Source organism: Schistocerca nitens, chromosome 5 (assembly GCF_023898315.1).
Source record: "Schistocerca nitens isolate TAMUIC-IGC-003100 chromosome 5, iqSchNite1.1, whole genome shotgun sequence".
NCBI lineage: Eukaryota > Metazoa > Arthropoda > Insecta > Orthoptera > Acrididae > Schistocerca > Schistocerca nitens.
The window spans coordinates 596754241-596779601 of record NC_064618.1 but is presented as its reverse complement, the minus strand read 5'-3'; the positions used below and the strand labels follow the sequence as shown (position 1 = coordinate 596779601).

The window sequence follows — 25361 nt, the reverse complement described above, 5'->3', positions numbered from 1 at the left end:
GTATTCATATTTTTGTTGTCCATAGGACTCTAAAGAATGTCCTCCTACACCACATTTTATAGGACATTTATTCTACGCTGTTCTGCCTTTATTATGGTCCAGGTCTCACGTCCGTACATCACAACTGTGAAGACCATAGCCCTTACTATATAGATCTTTGTTGTTAAAATTATGTCGCTACTCCTTAAAACATTTTCAACGTTGCACTTTGCCTAATGTCAAGTAACAAGCATCTCTTGATGTCGTGGCTGCAGTCAGCATCAGCAGAAATCTGGGAGTCGATACAAAAAATAGGAGCTGCCTCCACTGCTTCTCTTCCTATATGCCATGGAGTGATACGTATGGTTCCCATAATTTTCTTTTTATTGACATTCAGCATAAAGCCAGACTACGCACTTTCTTATTTCACTTTCACTAGGGAGTTTTTACAGCTTCCTCACATTTTTGGCGTCAGTATTGTATCATCCGCATATCCAACGTTATTTATAAGTACCCCAGCTATTTTAATACCGGTTTCAACTAACGCAACGTTTCCCATAATGTGCTCTGCTTACAGATTGAACAAACAAAGTGACAGTACTCAGTCTTGCAGAATCTTGACACATTTAGTTGACCCATATATGATTCCCATTTTCAGTGTACACCAGGTCAAAAGGAAAGTCGTGTTTTTATTTTTTCGAGGTGATAATTAAATCTTAACGTCTACTCCACATGGAGCTGTTAACTAGAAGACTATACATCATATCGCTAGTTTAAATTATATACCAACTTTTGTATCTCATGAAGAGAAAAAGTGGGAGGGGGTGGGGGTGGGAGGATGTCCAATGGCACCTTCTAATGATCTGTTAGCTGCGTGACAATGGAAGACTTAGAGCTGCGTTAGTATAGTTCAAGAAGAGAGAACCACCTGCTGGCCTTGGACACCCACCTCCTATTCTAACAAAGTCAGCTTTCATAATAAATAATAAGATTAAGTTTTCGATGTGTTTTAGAGCTAGCTACGGGTGGGTGGCAGGGGCGGGGTGTTCGTTAGGCACTCTGTTATAATCCCGACTATGTGCCTGGTGCTTCCCTTTAACCGACGTCGTTAATTAAAGGTAAAATGTGCACTACTTCACCAAACTCTTTAGTCACTTCCAAAAAAATGGCATAAAGATTTCTGGATACCCTTTCTAACGTATCCTCTTCAGTTAATACACGATTAATTTGAGCCATTTACCGCCCTTTGAGGTAATATTTAATCCCCTTTTAACCGTTAGAAATCTCAAAAATGGTTCAAATGGCTCCGAGCACTATGGGACTCAACTGCTGTGGTCATAAGTCCCCTAGAACTTAGAACTACTTAAACCTAACTAACCTAAGGACAGCACACAACACCCAGCCATCACGAGGCAGAGAAAATCCCTGACCCCGCCGGGAATCGAACCCGGGAACCCGGGTGATTAGAAATCTAATGAGCTGAAATCCAATATACAGGGTGTTACAAAAAGGTACGGCAAAACTTTCAGGAAACATTCCTCACACACAAAGAAAGAAAATATGTTATGTGGACATGTGGCCGGAAACGCTTACTTTCCATGTTAGAGCTCATTTTATTACTACTCTTCAAATCACATTAATCATGGAATGGAAACACACAGCAACAGAACGTACCAGCGTGACTTAAAACACTTTGTTACAGGAAATGTTGAAAATGTCCTCCTTTAGTGAGGATACATGCATCCACCCTCCCTCGCATGGAATCCCTGATGCGCTGATGCAGCCCTGGAGAATGGCGTATTGTATCACAGCCGTCCACAATACGAGCACGAAGGGTCTCTACATTTGGTAGCGGGTTTGCGAAGACAAGAGCTTTCAAATGCCCCCATAAATGAAAGTCAAGAGGGTTGAGGTCAGGAGAGCGTGGAGGCCATGGAATTGGTCCACCTCTACCAATCCATCGGTCACCGAACACTTCGACTGAAATGTGCAGGAGCTCCATCGTGCATGAACCACATGTTATGTCGTACTTGTTCTAGCACATGTTCTAGCAGCACAGGTAGAGTATCCCGTATGAAATCATGATAAGTGCTCCATTGAGCGTAGGTGGAAGAACATGGGGCCCAATCAAGACATCACCAACAATGCCTGTCCAAACGTTCACAGAAAATCTGTGTTGATGACGTGATTGCACAATTGTGTGCGGATTCTCGTCAGCCCACACATGTTGATTGTGAAAATTTACAATTTGATCACGTTGGAATGAAGCCTCATCCGTGAAGAGAACATTTGCACTGAAATGAGGATTGACACATTGTTGGATGAACCATTCGCAGAAGTGTACCCGTGGAGGCCAATCAGCTGCTGATAGTGCCTGCACACGCTGTACATGGTACGAAACCAACTGGTTCTCCCGTAGCACTCTCCATACAGTGACGTGGTCAACGTTACCTTGTACAGCAGCAACTTCTCTGACGCTGACATTAGGGTTATCGTCAACTGCACGAAGAATTGCCTCATCTATTGCAGGTGTCCTCGTCGTTCTAGGTCTTCCCCAGTCGCGAGTGATAGGTTGGAATGTTCCGTGCTCCCTAAGACGCCGATCACTTGCTTCGAACGTCTTCCTGTCGGGACACCTTCGTTCTGGATATCTGTCTCGATACAAACATACCGCGCCACGGCTATTGCCCCGTGCTAATCCATACATCAAATGGGCATCTGCCAACTCCGCATTTGTAAACATTGCACTGACTGCAAAACCACGTTCGTGATGAACACTAACCTGTTGATGCTACGTACTGATGTGCTTCATGCTAGTACTGTAGAGCAGTGAGTCGCATGTCAACACAAGCACCGAAGTCAGCATTACCTTCCTTCAATTGGGCCTATTGGCGGTGAATCGAGGAAGTACAGTACATACTGATGAAACTAAAATGAGCTCTAACATGGAAATTAAGCGTTTCCGGACACATGTCCACATAACATCTTTTCTTGATTTGTGTGTGGGGAAAGTTTCCTGAAAGTTTGGCCGTACCTTTTTGTAACACCCTGTAGATAACATGTATACATTAAAAATGTAAGACAGGTCAACTAACTGTTAAAGGTCAGCAAATACAATAAATACACTCCTGGAAATTGAAATAAGAACACCGTGAATTCATTGTCCCAGGAAGGGGAAACTTTATTGACACATTCCTGGGGTCAGATACATCACATGATCACACTGACAGAACCACTGGCACATAGACACAGGCAACAGAGCATGCACAATGTCGGCACTAGTACAGTGTATATCCACCTTTCGCAGCAATGCAGGCTGCTATTCTCCCATGGAGACGATCGTAGAGATGCTGGATGTAGTCCTGTGGAACGGCTTGCCATGCCATTTCCACCTGGCGCCTCAGTTGGACCAGCGTTCGTGCTGGACGTGCAGACCGCGTGAGACGACGCTTCATCCAGTCCCAAACATGCTCAATGGGGGACAGATCCGGAGATCTTGCTGGCCAGGGTAGTTGACTTACACCTTCTAGAGCACGTTGGGTGGCACGGGATACATGCGGACGTGCATTGTCCTGTTGGAACAGCAAGTTCCCTTGCCGGTCTAGGAATGGTAGAACGATGGGTTCGATGACGGTTTGGATGTACCGTGCACTATTCAGTGTCCCCTCGACGATCACCAGTGGTGTACGGCCAGTGTAGGAGATCGCTCCCCACACCATGATGCCGGGTGTTGGCCCTGTGTGCCTCGGTCGTATGCAGTCCTGATTGTGGCGCTCACCTGCACGGCGCCAAACACGCATACGACCATCATTGGCACCAAGGCAGAAGCGACTCTCATCGCTGAAGACGACACGTCTCCATTCGTCCCTCCATTCACGCCTGTCGCGACACCACTGGAGGCGGGCTGCACGATGTTGGGGCGTGAGCGGAAGACGGCCTAACGGTGTGCGGGACCGTAGCCCAGCTTCATGGAGACGGTTGCGAATGGTCCTCGCCGATACCCCAGGAGCAACAGTGTCCTTAATTTGCTGGGAAGTGGCGGTGCGGTCCCCTACGGCACTGCGTAGGATCCTACGGTCTTGGCGTGCATCCGTGCGTCGCTGCGGTCCGGTCCCAGGTCGACGGGCACGTGCACCTTCCGCCGACCACTGGCGACAACATCGATGTACTGTGGAGACCTCACGCCCCACGTGTTGAGCAATTCGGCGGTACGTCCACCCGGCCTCCCGCATGCCCACTATACGCCCTCGCTCAAAGTCCGTCAACTGCACATACGGTTCACGTCCACGCTGTCGCGGCATGCTACCAGTGTTAAAGACTGCGATGGAGCTCCTTATGCCACGGCAAACTGGCTGACACTGACGGCGGCGGTGCACAAATGCTGCGCAGCTAGCGCCATTCGACGGCCAACACCGCGGTTCCTGGTGGGTCCGCTGTGCCGTGCGTGTGATCATTGCTTGTACAGCCCTCTCGCAGTGTCCGGAGCAAGTATGGTGGGTCTGACACACCGGTGTCAATGTGTTCTTTTTTCCATTTCCAGGAGTGTACAATCAGAAACGAAATTATACAAGATGTTACAAAAATGTATGGCCAAACTTTCAGGAAACATTCCTCACACATAGAGGAATAAAATATGTTTTATAAAGATCGGTCGGGGAACGCTTTTTTGCCACGTCAGTGCTAATTTTCTACTTCTCTTCATGGCTATTTTAATCATGGGAACCACAGAGAAAAAGAACTTGCCAGCATTACATGATACGTTTTCTTACATGAAATGTTCAAAATATGCTTTTGATTACAGTATGAAAACGTCCTCAAGTGAAATGTTCAAACCGCCCTCCGTTAGTAAGGAGAGCTGAATCAACCCGCTGCCGCACTGAATCCCTGATGCGATGATTTATCGCTAGAGAACCACGTCATCAACAAAGATTTTCTGTCAACGTTGGTACCGGCTTTGTTGGCTACTGTATGTTATGGCCTCACATTCTTCCACCCTGGGTCAACGGAGAAACTTACCATGCTTTCTGAGAGAATACTTCCCCTGTTCTGTTTCATGCATGACGAGGCTCTCCTGGTTTCAGTGTTAATCTTCGTACATTCCGTGAGAGATGGCTAGGGAGAGGTTCCCCAGTCCGTATTGTGAGAGCATAGGAATGCTCTGGTGTACATGACCCCGGTGTGAGATGTTTTGTTGAAGGCTGTGAAACAGTAGGATATCAGCCTTTGAGTGTTTTAATACAACTTTTACTACCTAAAAGATGAAGGTCATACAGATAGGTAAAATCCACTGCTTTTCATGAACAGATACATCAATAAAAAATACCTTTCTTAGCTTGTGCTTAACATTGGAATAAACTTTCTGTTACATGGATCAGATATGGGAGCTCTGATTTACGAATCAAGGACATTACCAAGTCAAGTACGTAACGCAGTTGTTGGCTGGTCCTGTGTTTATGAAATTAAAGCCTGAGATACGACCTAGTTAAAACGTTACTTCTTTTATTTATTCATTTTCTCTGCTGAATTAGTTTTACTCTGCTCGTTATTCAGACGTGAACTTTGCAAAATATTCACTGTTATACAGTGGTATTCCAAGATTTCATATTATACATTTACGCTTTGCAATTTACAAAAGGCTCCGCTTAAGCTTTCAAATTATGGTTTGAAACTAGTAATGTTATGTTCACGGAAAACTAACTGTCTTTCTGTCTGTAATCCACATTTTCTAATTTGAAAGTGTCTTCATGTGATTTTAAAAGAAAGCTGCCTAAACAGATGTTGAGCAATGTGTATTGCAACTGTAAAAAATTGGACAACTGCTTTAGAATATTTAGTTTATTTAATTACCAGTCAATGTTGCGAACAGCCCGGTCGACTTGGTCTTACAGATTCTCTAAATCCAGGGATTTTGATGGCCAGGGAAGTACGGAAGACTTATCCTGGAGCGCTTAAAAACACGCACGTACATTGCCAACTGTGTGACAGGTTGCATTGTTCTGCTGGTAGATGCCATAGGGTCGAGGAAAATCAAACAGCATGTAGCGACTGGGGGGCGGAAGGGGGAAGGAGATACGTGCCCCAAGGAGTGATGCGCACTTTTGATCCATTTTGCCGTCTAGAATGACGAGATCAAGCAGGGAATGCCACGAAAACATCCCTGAGATCATAACGTTCCCTCCTGTTTGTAGGACGTTTGTTTTCAGATGTTGCACCAAAGGATGGAGAATAAAACGTGCTTTATCTGCAAAGACCACCTGTCGCCACTTACTGGAAGTCCAGTTGCTCTACTGGAGAGCAAATTCCACCCTTCGTCGCCGGTGAACAGCGGTCAGCATGAGTACACGAACGAGGCACCTACTGCGGAAGTCCGCTCGCAGCAACGTTCGCTGAACAGCCTTTTCGTTCGCCGTTCGCTGGTAGCCCTTTGTTTCATCTGGGTGGTCAGCTGCACAACAGCAGTACGCCTGTTCTCCCGTACACATCTACGCAACCGACGTTCACCGACGTCACCTAAGGTTCGTGTCGTGGTGTACCACTGTTGCCTCGGCGCCGGTTTTCAATTTTCGATAGCAACATTTTGCCAGGCACGGTATACTTTAAATACGACTGCATGCGAATACCTTACAATTCTAGCTGTTTCGAAAATGCTTGCACTCTTCGCCCGAAGGCCAATGATCATGCCCTTTTGAACATTCATTTTCGCGTTACAACAACGACTGCACTTTTCCGCTACCCCCCCCCCCCCACCGCCCGCCCCCCCCCCCCCCCCCCCGACACACTTCAGATACCCTCCTCTGCCAATGCCACCACCTGCCGTCTGTGAGTAGTTATTGCACGGTGTTGTCAAAAATAGGCAGTATTCACATTAATGTGGCTGGGCCGTGTGCGTACACCAATATTCCATCCAATTCACAAGCTGAGCACTGCGTGGCATTTTGAAAAGCAATTAAGCAACTATCATATTGGAGATTTGACCTTAGTTCCAGTGCTTGCAGAAAATAATAACGAATTAAGGATGTGTCCCCCTTTATGTAAGTACATAAATTTTTGTTTTGCTTTAACAGCCAAACATGTTTCACTATATTTGTGGCTTCCTAAGTGCTTTTTTTTCTTTTATTTCACTTGTATTTCACATTGTGTGTGTCCTGTGGCTTCCAGACGAAATTAGCGACATATATAACTTAGTGCACCATGTCATCACTGTATTATTTGGCTAGTCCTCAGGTGGGATAGGTTTGTTTTTGTGTGCCAAACGTGTTTTTGTTGTTTTTGTGTAGGTGGAGTGACCTTCTCTCCCCCTCAGTTGGTGAATACTGCGTCTTGCTATGTTGCAGTGGCATTCGCAGCACAAATTTGTGTTTCACGTTTGGCACACGAAACAAACCTTTCACATCTCAGGACTAGCAAAATACTACAGTGGTGACATGGTGCACTGTTTTGGAACGGTGGCTGATTTCGTTTGCCAGATACAGGACACACACATGTAAAATAAAATAAAAATAAATGAAAAAAACTTACTGAGGATGCCACAACTGTGATGAAACATATTTGGATATTAAAGCAAAACAACAGTTTATGTACTTGAAAAAGGCGGATCCATCCTTAATTAATTATTAAATCCAACAATTCTATATCTTATGAAACCAAAAAGTCCAACTCTCTCTGGCTTTCAAAGTATCTGCAGAACGATGCACGATTTTTGTATGTAATATGATAGCAAATAGTACGTCGCTAAATACCAGCCCTTCAGCTATGTATTATGTGTGGTTACAATGATTATGGTTGTCATATTTTAGATATTATGTTCGATATGATAATGCTTGCCATATTCCACTGCTGACATATTTCTGAAGATAGTATCTTTCTACGGAACATTTCACTCGCAGTCTCCATTCGAATGACGCGCAGTTTCTTTCACTATATGGGGTCGTCTGAATGGTCGAGACATACTCCAAAATTACTTCCAGTTCACACGTCTACTTTTGTAACGTTGCTCTAATATCAGTTATTTAGTCATACGACATAAACGAAACAATAAACAATGAAATTTAATATTTCGAAACAGGTGATGTGAATAAAAATATCGTGATAGTATCTGTTGGAGAGATTATAACTCTCTTCGTAAAATATTAAGTCTCCATCAGTTGGCAACTAAAAATTAAAAGGTAGCTGAGTGAAGGTTAGCAACCTTTATATGGCGAGGCAGAGGGGACGTGATGCGAACGATTCGCGACGGTGGGTTGTTTGCATGTTGTTTCCCGTTTTTATTTGATAATCGGTAACAGCAGTCGCTACTCCTGATCTAACCTTATCACGTGTTTGCCCGTTCCTGCACTGCTCTGGCTTTTAGTGCAGACGCTGGCATAATGGAACTACGTGACTTAGCCGTTAGGTCCGACTCCCTCAGTCAAGCGTACCGCACCACCCCCCGGACAGAAAGCCAGAGCCAGCTTACTGATGGTTCGGTTTGCACGGTTAACGCTCACCGGCCGCCGGCTCGCGGAATGGGGTGCGGCTGCGCGCTGCCGGGGACATGCAGCCTTTCCTTCGGGTAACCCCTCTCCATCCCCAACCAACAGACCGGGATTTATGGCTCAATTACCAGCGGGATTATCTTGGCGTGGGATCACACTCCCCGCCTCATTTATTTTCCCGCAACTGATATCACTGGCAAAATATACCACTGCCATTTAGGAGGAAAATAAATTGCACATTATATCTTTGATCGTGGTGACAAATCAAAATGTAATAACGGTTTTTCTCTCCCTTTCCGAATTTAAAGAAATAATCTAAACTCTCTTTTTTTTTGACGTGCTGGCGGATTACTCCCGAATCCAAAACGGTGCTGAATAAAGTAAGATTTAAAGTAACCTACGACGTGCATTTTACTGCGTGCAGATTACTGGCGTGGAATTCGCTTAGGGGCCCGACCTGGAAAATTGGACTGAAATTTAAAGCGTTGAATTTAATCTCGCAACTGAGATTAATGACGCAGCGTGAAATCTCAGCTCCTTCGGCGTGTCCACGTAGAAACACCTAAGGAAAACTTAATGCACTGATTTCGGACCAAGTTACGAAACAGTCTCAGGAGCTCTGGAAATATATATATATATATATATATATATATATATATATATATATATATATATATTGGCGTATATACATTAACTGTAAATATTACAATTTTCGGTAACGCGACATTTTTTGATATACAGAAATAAGTCACTCAGATGGTACGTTGACTAAATTGACATTTCTGTTGAATAATGTTGTGTTTTGCTTATTGTTGTATGTAAATCAATTCTGATTCTGCAATTTCTTTGTAGTTTAGCACTGAAGATGGCAATTTATAGCCTAAATTTGGACATACAGGAATAATAAAAAAAAAAACTAAATGGAAATGCGACTGATTGCAGTGTTCCTATCCTTCCACATAATTCTGCAGAACTATGGATCATCGCAAGGACTTTCACAGTCACAGAAACTATAGGATGTCAAATTGCTCAAATTTACAAACATATTTACATTTAAAGACCATTGATCCGTTTGGCCCTCCATACGGTGTGGTATCTCAGCCACCTTGAGGCTAGGTACATAGACTAAAGCTTGGCCGTTTATTGCTTAACAACTCCAAATTTTCGAAAAGCATATAAATGCCATTTTTCCTGATGTACAAACTCTCAAATTACTCAACTCTGTTGCTAGACCACTCAGAACGGAAGCAGATCAGTAAGCAATGCCAAAATGACTCACAGTTCTTCAATGTCCTGCGTTGCAGACTAGCCCCGACGGTAACACGACGACCAGCACGCTGACGTTCGTGCCGTCCATGGAGGACAGCGGGAAGCTGCTAACGTGCCGCGCCAGCACGCCTCTCATCCCGGACAGCACTCTGGAGGACTCCTGGAAGCTCGACATCTACCGTGAGTCCACCTATTTTCCTTTGAAAGAACAGGAACTTTTCAGTATTCAATGTTAAAGTCTTAGACGTGAAGTTACTTCAAGAATATATCTTTCGCTCTGCAGCGTTGTGTTCGTTGATTTGAAACTTCCTGACATGTTAAAACTGAGTGCCAGACCGGGACTCGAACCTGGAACCTCGCTTTTCGCGATCATTGTTCTTTCCGGCTGCGTTGTCCTGGCAGGCTCACCACCCGCTTCACAATGCTCTGAGAGCACTGTCTCCAAAATGCAAGGTTTTGGATTCTATCTACGGTCCGGCAGAAGTGTTGCCAAAAGTTTCCCCAAGTGGTTCAAATGGTTCAAATGGCTCTGAGCACTATGGGACTTAACATCTATGCTCATCAGTCCCCTAGAACTTAGAACTACTTAAACCTAACTAACCTAAGGACATCACACACATCCATGCCCGAGGCAGGATTCGAACCTGCGACCGTAGCAGTCGCGCGGCTCCGGACTGAGCGCCTAGAACCGCTAGACCACCGCGGCCGGCTTCCCCAAGTGAAATACCCTCATATTTCCCTGATTTCCAGACAAGTTTTAGCAATTTTTCCTGACAAATTCTGAGAGAGTAGCTGTAAGTTAAGACCAAAGTTGACAATCTGCAAGACACAGTAGCGCAAGCAGATGACGTTTCCTGAAGTGACCAAAAATCTTAAGTACTAACATCGACATCTTTTCTAATGAACAGTTTTTAGATGGGGAAAGCTAGCCAAATGGTTTATGTATTTCATTAACACTGCTGATTGTTATTTCAATAAAACGAAACACATTTGGTGACAAAAATACGCATGTGCTTGGAGTCGCAAGACAGATTTAAAATACCTTCACTTATTTCAGAAATAACTTCAGAAAAGAAGTAGGCCTCTTGAAAGGAGTGTATAATGCTGGGAAGAATTGCGTAAATTAACACCGTAGATGACCGCCAGTACATGTTCGTTATCGTCCGTTATTACCCACTGTGTTATATCTATTATTTTACAGGTATTGTGCGATTTTTCTTTCGCAAAGTATGTGAGTACATTGCGTACAAACTGCCATCAACTGACACAATTTCCTTCTTCTTATCGCCCATACTTTCTAAGATATAAACTACTCTTGAAGTGCCAAAATGTGCTAGAGCAAATAAAATGTCTGTAAAATGCCACACTGTACAACGAAAGTGCGGCGAGACAGTTAATTGCTGAAATCTATCGGACATGGCCTCTGATCTGCTGAGGAGCACCGCAGTCCTGGGTCCATGGATAAACCATGAAAATCTGCTGCATTACGCGACACACAAACAGACCCGGCCTGCGGGCAGATTGACGAGACGAGGTACGACGGGCAGGGCCAGCACATTAGTGGGAATCGAATGGCTTCGGATCGACAGGCCTGAACCATTACAGATACCTGCAGAAATGGTCTGAGTTTTTTGGCCCGTCGCGGAAATCCACTCATGTGGCCACCTATTCACGAGCCACAGACAGCATGTTGACGAAAGGAAGCCACGGTGAACAATCCATGCAACAGATAACTTGTTCAAATACTCTGAGGATCAGTAATAATGAGAATGGGTTGCGATTCACCGTAAAGACAATTGCTGAGCCGCAGACAGGCATGTAAAAAAGACAATCGCACCCTCACAACTAAATTTTCCGCCATAACTTTTGTCAGAAAACGAGAGGTTGATTCAAATGGCTCTGAGCACTATGGGACGTAACATCTATGGTAATCAGTCCCCTAGAACTTAGAACTACTTAAACCTAACTAACCTAAGGACATCACACAACACCCAGTCATCACGAGGGAGAGAAAATCCATGACTCCGCCGGGACTCGAACCCGGGTACCCGGGCGCGGGAAGCGAGAACGCTACCGCACGACCACGAGCTGCGGACGAAAACGAGAGGACACAAGCATTTGACCAATCACTCAGATACAACGTATGCGCACGTGACCACCGTCTCTGGCCGCTGCATCTATAATCTCTGAGAATCTTATCCAAACAATCCACTCTCTTCATATCTACCTGCCTCTCATCACCAGCTGCTTGGCTACGGCAAGAAGTGAAGACAATACTGACTGCAAGCTGAGGGGAGCGGTAGAAAGGGGAGAGGTAGTAGGAATGAGGGAGTAGGAAAGTAGAACACGTACTCAGCTGCACCCAGCCAGGCCAGTGACGATGCATAGCACCTCAGTAAAAAAAAAAAAAAAAAAAACCATCTACTGAGAGACAAACGAGATTTTGCCAGTGTTGTTTTCAAATTTTCTCCCCTGTGTCTATTACATACAAAGAGAATCCTTTAGAGCAACCTGAAATGCTGTAAGATTTTTGAAAAGGAATAGTTCCCTCGAAACTAAATACAAGCTCGCATACGCTCCCATAAGCAGAACGTTGTATCTCTCAACCGCCAAACACTCGTTGACACGTAGCAACGTTATTTGATAGTGTGGATCTCGTTAATCATTAGAGCGCGAGTATAAAATCTAGTTAGCAAAGGAAAGTAGCGTACATTACTGAACAGTGCGTCAATCGTGTGGCGAACATTAAACAGTACCGGAATGTGTATTCGTAGGTCTCATTCCGAGGAGGCTATCAGTAAAATAGTGTTTCACGATACTTGAGCGGTGGAAATAGGGATTTCTTGTCAAGGCAGTGCTTCGTCTGACACGACAGAGGAAACTATAGACATTCTACATTGTTTGATAATGTTGCAACGGTTTCGTCATGGTATTCCATAAGAAACTGTGACAGCAGACTCCAGAAGTCAAAGGGAACGAAGAGCTGAGAAATGATTGCTTACACACCACGATACAGGAGTAATCGTTTCTCCAACACATTTGTCATGTTTTATTAAGTACAAATATTTACAACTCCTTGTCCCTCATGTGGGGGATATTGGTATGGGTTTTGCAATTGCAGCATTTGTTTTGAATAGACTGTCAGCAGCAGTTTCACTCGAAAAAGCAAAAAGAAAAGTGCAATTGGTGCTGACAGTGTGTTCAAACTATTTACATGTCGTATTAGTTATGAACAACAAAAACCAGAGGTGTACAAGATAATCTGTGGAGTAAATCTTATTTTCTTCGTGATGAATTTAAGTATAATCTATGGTTTTACTCTGTTATTGCACACTAAACGTAGTTTTACCACTTTCACATAGAAATACCTACCTGAGAAACAATGTCATTTATGAAATGTAATTTTTAGATGTTCCCATCGTTACGCTAGAGCTGGGAAGCAACTTGAATGCCACCAGCATCAAGGAGGGATCGGATGTTTACTTCGAGTGCAACATCAAGTCTAACCCGTGGGTCTACCGAATAAGCTGGCGACACAACGTAAGTACGACGAAGCTCCACTTCTTATTCGACAAAATAGTATGTTTTCGTATAAGCTGTCTTCTGCAATCAGCCGTCGTATGTACAATGCGCAGCCACTACCGCGAAATGTTGTAGTGAACTATTCTGTAGTGTACGTGACATAGTTAATTGTTGATAAAAATGTGTATCCCAGACCATTATGTGCTCCTGCATTGACTGATATACTGTTCAAATGGTTCAAATGGCTCTAAGTACTATGGGACTTAACATCTAAGGCCATCAGTCCCCTAGACTTAGAAACTACTTAAACCTAACTAACCTAAGGACATCACACACATCCATGCCCGAGGCAGGATTCGAACCTGCGACCGTAGCAGCAGCGCGGTTCCGGGCTGAAGCGCCCAGAACCGCTCGACCACAACGGCCGGCGATTGATATACTCTCGATACTAATAGGCCAGTAGAGAGTGAGTAGAAACAACATCAACTACGCACAGGTCAATAACCTGTTTATTTAAGAGGAAATCTATGTATTAATTCTACGATTTGCTCGTTGCTGGTTGGCGTATTTTCATTGTACACGTATTTGACGTCCGGTTATAAGTTATGCATCCAGTTAGCGTACAGTGGATTGACGAATTGCGTTACAACTTTCTTGTGCACGTCTTGCAGTCAACTATATGCTAAGTTCGCAATAAATCGGGTGGTATGTGATGCGAACCACTTCCGTAACGATGGTGACATTATGATGCGTCCCATTAAACAACAGACATGCTGCTTGTCTACGACAGTGTTGGTGATCAGGTCGAAGTTTCTGCACGACTGTGCGTGTGGAAAGGATGTCCAACAGGTGTTAGTCGCTCTTTTAGAATTTGACAGCCACTGCGAGGATGCCAAGAGAAACAAGAAAGGACCACGCACATACCCTGTATTCCTGTTGGATTTACCGAAGTGAAGCATTTTTTGTCACAATTTACTATACTTACGGTAGAGTTACGTGATTCGGAGAGCCTACCGTACATATAGTACGCCTCCTGAATGCTCTGTCAATTATGTTGTAAATTACTTGTAAGCTATGTCAGCTGTCAAACACTGATAGAGGCCGTCGGCTCTCGCTTCGACAAACTTGCCTTTGAAGAGGTCTTACCGAGAACCGTCCACAGGCGTTCGCCACGTGACGAATATAATGCTGAAGCCTGGAGCTGTCCCCATTACTAGTAATTACATCCCTACCATTCTACAGAGATGCTGGGTAAAACAAGTGGACAACTTCCCAGGGTCAGTACAATTTGCGAACTGTATCTTCAGCCGTGAATGTCACATTTCCCAGTTTTGGTGCTACCAACGAATATACATTTACTCGAGATGAGTATGTGAACTTCCTCAATACATTGTAAATGTAACCAACTCACATCATACACACACACGTGTGTGTGTGTGTGTGTGTGTGTGTGTGTGTGTGTGTGTGCGCGCGCGCGTCGCGACCCTTTGGGCTGGGATAATTTTTCACTAGATGTTTCGCGTGCATCTAATGACAATGAAACTTACTCACATATGTTCTTCAAATCATAGCGGGTAAGTTCCAATGTTGGTTTGACACGTAATGATGTTGCAGAATGCAAAACAGTGGATATTGAAATCACTCTGATACGAATGCGAGGCATCGTCTGGAAGCCACTGACATTGACGAGCACTATGGGACTTAACATCTGAGGCCGTCAGTCCCCTAGACTTAGAACTACTTAAACCTAACTTACATAAGGACACCACACACATCCATGCCCAAGGCAGGATTCGAACCTGCGACCGTAGCAGCCGCGTGGTTCCGGACTGTAGCGCCTAAAACAACTCGGCCACAGCGGCCAGCCGACGGAATACATCTAGCGACCGCTACCTGTCGCCATTTGCGCATGCAGAAACCATCATTACTGAGAATTTTGTGACCTGTGCGTAGACATCTGGTGCATTATCGACCGTGTGATCAAAAGTATCCCGAGACCTGGCTGAAAATGACTCACAAGTTCGTGGTGCCATCCAGCGGTAATACTGGAATTCAGTATGGTGTTGGTCCACCCTTAGCCTTGATGACAGCTTCCACTCTCGCAGGCATACGTTCAATCAGGTGCTGGAAGGTTTCTTAGGGAATGGCAGTCTATTCTTCACGGAGTGCTGCTCTGAGGAGAGGTATCGATGTTGGTCGGTGAGGCCTGGCACGAAGTCGACGTTCCAAAACATACCAAAAGTGCTCTATAGACTCTGTGCAAGACAGTCCATTACGGGGATGTTATTGTCGCGTAACCACTCCGCCACAGGCCGTGCATTATGAACAGGTGCTCCATCGTGTTGAAAGATGCAATCGCCATCCCCGAATTGCTCTTTAATGGTGGGAAGTAAGAAGGCGCTTAAAACTTCAATATAAGCCTTTTCTGTGATAGTGCCACGCAAAACAACAAGGAGTGCAAGCCCCTCCATATAAAACACGACCACATCATAACACCAATGCCTCCAAATTTTACCGTAGGCACACACGCTGGCAGATGACGTTCAACGGTCATTCGCCATACCCACACACTGCCATGGGATCGCCACAATGTGTACCGTGATTCGTCACTGCACACAACGTTTTTCCATTGTTCAGTCGTTCAATGTTTACGCTCCTTACACCAAGCGAGGCGCTGTTTGGCATTTACCGGCGTGATGTGTGGTTTATGAGCAGCCACTCGACCATGACAGCCAAGCTTTCTCACCCCCTGTCCAACTCTCACATTTCTGGATCGTGATGCAGTTCGGAATTCCTGTGTGATGGTCTGGATAGATGTCTGCCTATTACACATTACGATCCTCTTCAATTGTTGGCGGTCTCTGTAAGTTAACAGACGAGGTCGACTGTACACCTTTTTGTAGTACATGTCCCTTCAAGTTTTCACTTCACTATCACATTGAAAACATTGGACCTAGGGATGTTTATGAGTGCGGTTCAAATGATTCAAATGGCTCTAAGCACTATGGGACTTAACATCTGAGATCGTCAGTCCCCTAGAACTTAGAACTACTTAAACCTAACTAACCTAAGGACATCACACACATCCATGTCCGAGGCAGGATTCGAACCTGCGACCGTAGCGGTCGCTCAGTTCCAGATTGAAGTGCCTAAAACCGCTCGTCCACAGTGGCCGGCGTACAGATCTATGACGCAAGTGACACCCAATCACCTGATCACGGTCGAAGTCTGGGAGTTCATTGGAGCGCCCCATTCTAATGGCTACCGATGTTGCTGATATGGAGTACCTGGCAGTAGGTGGCAGCACAAACCACCTAATATGAAAAACGTAAGTTTTTGGCGGAGTCCGGATACTTTTGATCACATAGTGTATTTCCGGAAACTACCAAGGATTTGTCCAAACCATAGGACAAAGTATCGCTGCTGTTGTACGTTTGCAGTGTGGACCAAAACCCTGCTGAGCAGGTGTAGTCATAATGTTTCAGATTAATAGTGTTTATGATTACTAAACCCGGTCCCAGATGAGCCCACATACGGTCCTTAGTGGCACAAGATGACAAAATTTTGAATCCTTTTTACAATTTTCTGGTTGACGTGTTGCCTTAATTGGGTTTCAATCCGTGCAAAACACGCACATTTTCGTCCACGGATTGTTGTCACACTTCAGCTTTTCACATCAGCTAATCCGAACTTGGTTTCCGACATGAGAAATGATTACGGTTCTTTCTGACTTGTAGGTATTGTTTCTATACAACCAGTAGGGTAGTCGTTAACTTTCGATGCTGCTAAAAGGCCAATTGTGAAATAAAGCTCTTAACTGACTTTTACAGGGCCAGCCGCTGTACAACAACGCGACGGCGGGCACAATAGTGAGCAACCAGAGCCTGGTGCTGCAGGCCGTCACGAGGGAGCGCGACGGCTTCTACACGTGTGTCGGCAGCAACCAGGAGGGCGACGGCGAGAGCAACCCCGTCCACCTGGACGTCAAGTGTGAGTGCCGGGCTGCAAAGTCTTCATCGCTTGCCTTTTATAATGCCTACCCTTCACAATCAGTATACGACTACTGCTAACCACGTTTACAAAACCTGAAATCGAGAGTTCTAAGGACATCATCATCAGGAGAATGAGAAGACAGTCTCGGTGGCGTTCAATAATTCTGGATTTGCAGTAACGTATCTCGCACCAGCTCCCACCCTCCTTCGTTTCACGTGACTATAACTACTGTTAAGCAAGATCGCTGTTATACAAAAGAAAAAAATCTAGTCCTGCAGTACGTCAGCACGATACGATTAATATGGTCCATACTTGCGAAAACTGAAGTTTCTATTCAAATATTAGGGGTTTTGAATACCGGTTGAACGTTACTGTCGCTAAATTATTTGGGGACATGTCTGGTGTCCTGTCTGCTCGTAGCTTTCGTGCTATTCGTCGACGTTGCACAGATACAAATTTTGCTACTGATTATCCGGAGAGCTTATCCGTTTCTGTAAAACACTTTTGCTGCCGTTGACTAACAATGACCTAGTTTTAGTCATAGTCCTCTAAATCACGACGCTCCTCAACCTCTGCAGAATCGACCACATGCTATCAATTTGTCTCAAACACATGTGGTCTGTATTACTCACAGTTCTCGCCATGGAGCCGGTTTTACGAAGCAGGAGATTTTGCTCCATTTCACTCGGAGCCTCCGACCTGAAAGCACAGTTGAAACTAGTGGATCGAACTAACTGCATTCTGTTTTCATCAGTAGGTATTGATAAATATTATGCAGAGGATGATCAGAAATTATCGCTTTCCGTGTGCTTCTGAGCGATCAGAATGCACAGAAGATGAAAATTGTCAGAAATCTGTGTCTACTGAAAACACACGAATAAAACTTTCAAATTCATAATGTTTTGTATAAAATTAGTATCGTGCTTAGTAGGGTGTTAGCAGATGTGGTTTTCGAAAAAGACTGAACTGTTAGAAAAATACGTAAACGTTTGAAGATTGTAATGAATATTGGGGATAGTATAAGTTTAGACATATGAAGGGGGAAAAATCAATTATGAAAATGCGAACAATTAAACAAATGATGGTCTACGCAACAAGAAAATAAAATCGCCTCTGGCGACTTATCCTGAAGAACAAAAGAAACTGGTAAACCTGCGTAATACCGTATAGGGCCGCCGCGAGCACGCAGAAGTGCCGCTACACGACGTAGCATGGATTCGACGTATGTCTGAAGTAGTGGTGGAGGAGATTCACTCCATGAATCCTGCAGGGCTGCCCATAAATCCGTAAGCTTTGCTTCGTGCAGTCATTATGGGTACACGAGTGGGCCTTCGATGATGTTTCGTTGAATGGTTTGCACGCTGAAACTTGTTGATGGCCCAGCACTGAAGTCTGCAGCAGTTTGCGGAAGAAATGCACTTCGATCACGTTCAACGATTCTCTTCGGTCGTCGTTGGTCCTGTTCTTGTCGGATCTTTTTCCGGTGGCAACGATGTTCATGATTTGATGTTTTACCGGATTCCTGCCGGTACATTCGTGAAATGGTCGTACGGGAAAATCTCCACTTCATCCTCGGAGATACTGTGTCTCACCACTCGTACGCCGATTGTAACACCACGTTCAAACTCACTTAAATCTTCATACCCTGCCATTGGAGCTGCCGTAACCGATCTAACAACTGTGCCTTTTAAAAAAGAGGTGGAGCTCCTCCAGCCCACACCGGCATGATGGCCAACACAAAAGGTCTACTGCCATCTCTGCATAAGGGTTTGTATTCACTAAAGTGAGGTGTCGCAGGATGTGGGTACTGCGATGTTTGCGTACGTCTGGTTAAGATTAACCATTAATACGCGCTCATCTGGAGATAGATTGGTCGAAATCTGATGAAGGGTAGCAGTTTTAAGGGCAGAGGAAAAAAAGTGCCAAGGCAAGAGCCAAGGGAAAAAAACCTCTGCGATAGTTAGATCGGGTGGTAAGAGCAGTAGCGGTTGTCTTGCTGCCTGCGATAGGTTGTGCAAGGATAGGCTTTGTAAGTAGTGGGTATCATGCATGTCGATACCTTGACGTTGTGCGTTTGTGCTGCTCGGCGGCTGGCGCTGGGTGCTGGTACAGAGTCCTCGTTCAGCGTCCTGCAACCTGCAACAACAACTGTGCCAGACACTTATTGTCTTATATAGGCGTTGCTGACCGTAGTGCCCTATTCTGCCTGTTTACTTCTCTCTGTATTTGAAACGCATACCTATAACATTTTATTCTGCGCTTCAGTGTATATTAATAAAACGTTTTACTAACATTACACTTACATTGCCTTCGAAATAATCATCGTTTCCCTACAGGAAAAAAAGACATTTGACCGCAGCGATATTTAAAACAAATGCTTCACATTTAATTATCTTTTCTTACGTGGGGCTCAGAGGCATTTCAAATTCGTTCGGCATTTCACCCTTCGGTCGTTGTGGACTGTGAAATTTCTGTGGTTTAGCCTGTGTCAAAATTTAAAACAATTAGGCATCATATACAAGTCATCGTCAGATGGCCACTCTCCGATACCACTGTATACAATGTTTTCAGCATTCTCTGCCAAAATAATTGCGAGCCACTGCACATATTTAGTCTTCGAGAGTGACGTATTGGCGATGCTGGCCTGCGTACAGAATGCTTGAAGTAAATCAGTATTGCTGAAGTAATGCTCCCCTGTTAGGGGGAGTTCGACCGCCGTATGCAAGTCCTTTTTAGGTACCACCACAAAGGCGACTTGCAAGTCAGTGATGATGAAAAAGATGATGACACATAACACACAGTTCCCTGCCGGGAATCGAACCCGGGCACTCTGCGTGGTAGGCGATAACGCTACAGCTACGCTACGGAGGGGGACAGTATTGCTCATTCTTACAGTGAATGGTTGGCACCAAAATTCCGACTTGTAGCTAGTACGAAATGAATAGCCGAGGGGGAGAAGGGGGAAAACGGCTGCGTAGCCTGTGTACGTTCGTGGCTCTCACTGGCGGCGGTTTGGTGCCCGCAGTTCGGCCGGTGTGCGCCTCCGGCCAGACGCAGATGTACGGCGTGGCGCGCCAGGAGACGGCGCGCGTCTCCTGCGAGGTGGAGTCGAACCCCGGCGACGGGCTGAACTTCAGCTGGCGCTTCAACAACTCGGCCGACTCGACCGACATCGCGGCGGCGCTGGTGGTGGTGGACCGCTCGCGCAGCGTCGCCCTCTACACGCCGCACACCGAGTTCGACTACGGCACGCTGCTCTGCTGGGCCAAGAACGACGTCGGCGAACAGAAGGCGCCCTGCGTCTTCACCCTCTTCCCGGCCGGTGAGTGACCCCAGTCACCTCAGGCATACACGCCGATGGATATGAGTGTATACAGTGGAGGAACATACCATCTAAACCAGTGGTTCCCTGCTTGTGAGTAGCTACCCCCTGAAAGCTAAAATGAAATTTTCTGAGCGGTAAAAACTAGAAGATTCGATTCTGTTTCAGACACATAACTAAATTATTTTCAAAAGATCATTACTAGTATCACAATTTTGTAAGAGTGTAGTAATGAAGTTGGGTTACTGTTTCACAAGAAGCAGCATTAATGCGATGAACGTCACAAGTTGTTCGTACAGTACACCCAGTAAACACATATGCTGTGCTTTGTCCCGTACATAATTAATTATAAAAGTGAAGCATATGCGTAACAAATGCTAAATATCTCAAGAAAAGTCTTCTCCAAATTGTAGAGAATACCTGCAGTTATCCATAAATTGCTTCATTACTATCTACGAAACCGATAAACGAATTAATTGATAGCGCGACACAGCGGTTATTACATAGGGCTACTATAGTGCTATACCCTGTATTATTATTATTATTATTAATACTGTTACTGGCTGTGGTCAGACTCAAAGAATTAACAGCCTGAAGTTCCTATTTCTGCCACTTCAGAAATAAAGAGGGCAGCAATCAAGTGATTTACCAACAATAAGTATAGTGCACACATTTTAACGTGGTTGATTTTTAATGGGGTTGCAGTGTTCAGGTCAAGCGAGTGCCACAATCGAGAGGAATAATGCAGGGTAAATATGTTTTGTAACAGGTGTCTACCCTAAGTGTGGATAGTTAGGTTTCTTATCTGAGAAGGAGTTGTGAGTAGCACTTGCAGTGCTCCACGAATTCCTTCGTTATTCGTTCTAAAACACACACACACAAACTAAATATCATTCATCTTTCATCACTTTAAAAATAAGTATGTTCCAAGAAAGGTCTTTCGTTCTACAATGTATTTAGGTGCTAAAGGTGGTCACAATGTGGTGGAGAGGGAGGGGCAACAGTCGGTGGGGGCGGGGGTACTAGCTAATGTCTAATTGCACTCAGGGGTAATGGTCTAAAAAGGATGGAAACCTCTATCCCGAACCATTGTGTACAAAGTTATTCGTTAGCGTAAATACCTGACTAAGCTGTAATCTTCAGATTTGCAAGCTTACAAACACTACAGAAATATTTTCACTGTTGTGTCTGCAATCGTAAATAAACGATTTCACATGAGTTCTTTTTGACGTACACACTGTGTACAGGTTAGCAAATCATGCGGTGCCATAAACCGCACTTTTGTTTCCGTATCATCTTAATGGACTCTGAATTTGAAATAGAACAAAATTATCTTTACACAGGTTATTATAGTAAATGTACAAATTCAGATATGTGCATAAAATAACATTATCCAACAGTAAAAGGAGAGAAGAATATTACAACTATAACCGTCCCTTATGGCAAGACGGAGTCGTAGAAGTGTGGGACACCGATAAGCGCCGCATTTGTCAGCCTTGACTGCCGGCAACATGTAGCCCGATGCCACTAAGGCTAACAGAATAATACAGAGTACCAGCAGATGGCAGCAGTCTCATGAATAATAACAGTAATAAATGTTTCCTCGGTTTATTTTTTATAAACCTACATGTGACAGTATACGATAGAGTGCAATGTGAAACATGTAACATGGAAAACAGTAAAATTTCAGTTATATGAAATGGAAACTACACTAGGTGAAAATACTTCGTCAATTTTTAAGATCCATAAACTATTTCCATGAAGTCAGTTAATATTAAACATCTGCTACAAGCTAAAGCAAAGACGCTAATGAGACACAACGTAGATAACAATAAGAGGATTTTTAAATTTTTGTATTTGTAGGGATCAATAACCTCCAGGCTCCAGATGCTTAATATTCCTAAAGATGGTCCGTAGTACGCTCTAACGCGATGTTCAGTTAATCGTGCGAGTAGCTAATTTCGACTAAGTGTCACTGTCAGGCACATTTGCAACATCTGTATATCATGTCATTTTCAAATCACTCTTCACTGCAAGTAAAAAGTAGCCGCATCCTGTCATTTTACCAAAGTATTCACACAACAGTGACACCTTTGAAGGTAGTATTCTGAAATTTGCCCTATGTACATGTTGTTGTACATACAGCAAACTTCACTTATTCTGTTTGAATAACAAATCGTCCTCGAAATTTCGACTTTTTGCATACGCCATTCAACGTCCACGACCGGTATTTTACAACTTTCTTCTATATTAAAATTTAAGACAGTAAGACTGTGTTTATAAAAACAAAATACCCATAATTTCCACTTTAGCTTTTACATATAATGTTTGTCAATGGCAATGTTAAAGTTCACATGTGTAGTGCGTTCTAAGAATAGCTAAAACTAAAATTTCAAAATGAAGTTAAATGTATTTACCAGTTCAGTCACCTGCAATATATGTTTTTTATTGGAATAGAGTATCAATAGATACAGTTATGAATCTTCATTTTAAAAAAACACTATAATTTTTATCCATTGCCCTGTAATGTGGTTGCTGTAGGGCATGTGCCTATCCTACTGGGACAAGGATAAATGGGGGGCTTCTTGGAGGGGGGGGGAGAAGAAGGAGCGTAGCTGCACCCGCTCCTCCTTAAAAAAAAATGATCTTCACGAACCGAGCTCGCAACACGCACCTTCACCCAGACATATCAATGCAGGAAGTCTGAAGTAATGGGAAACATGTGGCAGATACTGACAAAAAAAATGGCTCTGAGCACTATGGGACTTAGCAGCTATGGTCATCAGTCCCCTAGAACTTAGAACTACTTAAACCTAACTAACCTAAGGACAGCACACAACACCCAGCCATCACGAGGCAGAGAAAATCCCTGACCCCGCCGGGAATCGAACCCGGGAACCCGGGCGTGGGAAGCAAGAACGCTACCGCACGACCACGAGATGCGGGCCAGATACTGCCAAATAGCAAGTGTACCCATAACCGTTATTGACGAATCTCAGAACTATTTCACCGTTCACTGTGAAAATAATGTGAGTCGAAGCGAGAGAACCTCATACATCTGTATCTAATATAAAACCTGCGTAGGAAAATATAAATGAACTGCGAGCAAGCAATAGAACACAGTATATTTCAAATTCATAAACAGTTCCCACAGGTCCGTAGCAAGCTAGTGTCTATGAATTTACTGCAACTGCCCCTTCTCGCAGTTCCGCATGTCATCACTGAGAAAACACTGACGGTTTTACCTTCTGGGGGTTACAGGTCGTCCCGACCCGCCGCACAACTGCAGCATCGTGAACCAGACGGCGGACTCGCTGCACGTGGAGTGCTCGGAGGGCTTCGACGGCGGGCTGCCGCAGGAGTTCGTGATGGAGGTGTACGACGCGGCGTCGCAGGCGCTCGTCGGCAACGTGAGCTCGCGCGCGCCCGCCTTCACCGTCAGCGGCCTGCAGCCGGGGCTCGGCTTCGACGTGGCGCTGCTCGCCGCCAACAGCAAGGGCCGCAGCCGCGCCGTCACCCTGCACGCCTACACGCTGCAGCCCGCAGAGCGGCGAGCAGGTACTGCAGTTCCCGAGCTCTCCCCAGCACGCTTATTGCTGAATGACTTCCCACTCGCACAATTAATTTTCATTATCAAATCCGTGTTTACACATTAGTCACCGCGGAACAAACGTATCATCCATGGTCACATCATTTGGTTCATGTTTTGGCTACTGCGTGCACAACAGCTGGTGTTCTGTGTCTGGAAGAAGGTTACTTTTCTCAGCCTCGAGACGTTGGGTCAAGATTTTCGCAATCCTTCTACATGGATGTCTTTCGATCTACTAGAGAGGTTAAGGACCTGTGACTATCTTACGCCCGGTGTTTTCCATCACACTTCGCCAGAATCTTCTGAAACGTTCTGGCAAGAGGCAGCACGTTCCAGAGAAGTCCTACTAGTGGTAGCAGAGATTATCCAACAGAAATGTCGGCAATGTGTTCGAGAGTCTTATTATCTGAAATATCATTATGTTAAAACCATTTTTAATCTGGTGAAATCTGGAGTTGGTGAGCAGCTGTCTGGATTGCAGGAAGAAAAGTTTCGTCCTCCTTATGGTGCTGAAGTGGTGTTTTGGATATTGTGTCTATCAGGTTAGTAGTGAGTAATGCTCAGCGATCATACAGTTATTCTGCCTGTGATGAAAGCTTTGAAAGGTTTTGCAAGTGGGTTCCTGAGCGCAGGAGTGGAATTCTGCTTCGTCATTTGCTGGTTCCCTAGGTAACTCTGGTGTGCGTGTGTTTACTCGGTAGAAAGAGGTCGCAGCAGAACTTTGGGCACGTAGACAGCTGAAGTTGTTGTTCAATGAAAGACGCGACCATGTTGAGAATCGGTAGAAGATAATAAATTCCACTTTTCCAGTGGAAACTTGAATTGTGATGTTTTTGTTTGTCTCCGTCTCCTGTTCGTTTTCAGACCGTTATCCTGTTTTGTTTCCGCTGCTGAATTTAAGCGTAAAATGTTAGAAACTAATTGAACATGCTGTAGCGACTGTTTTCAGTTCCCATCATTTAATCTAGGGTTCGGATCTGAGAGTATTTTGACAGTTGTTGGATAACTTCATGACAAATTTCATCCTGTCTCGAGACTCAAAGCGAGGCTGATGACCCTTACTTACACTGATTTAAAAGCATAGCAATGCTGACGATTAGTCCGTGGCCTCTAGTAAGCGTTTATGAGTAAACCTGCGTAACATTATGTCGCCTAGTTCGTCTCGAGCGCCTGCCAGCAATAAGAGTGTGAAGATTCTGGACGAGAATGGGAC

The 25361-nt window shown here is 44.6% G+C and overlaps 1 protein-coding gene across 2 annotated transcripts in view; it reads left to right on the top strand.

Moving 5' to 3' along the window:
* Positions 1-25361, top strand: part of LOC126259988 (nephrin-like) — a 666808-nt gene that overhangs the window by 607473 nt on the left and 33974 nt on the right. For both annotated transcript variants that reach the window (XM_049957120.1, XM_049957121.1), the window contains exons 7-11: positions 9758-9902; positions 13132-13262; positions 17075-17234; positions 20263-20559; positions 23821-24117. In XM_049957120.1, coding sequence (XP_049813077.1) covers positions 9758-9902; positions 13132-13262; positions 17075-17234; positions 20263-20559; positions 23821-24117 — 1030 coding nt within the window. The remainder of the gene's footprint in view (positions 1-9757; positions 9903-13131; positions 13263-17074; positions 17235-20262; positions 20560-23820; positions 24118-25361) is intronic.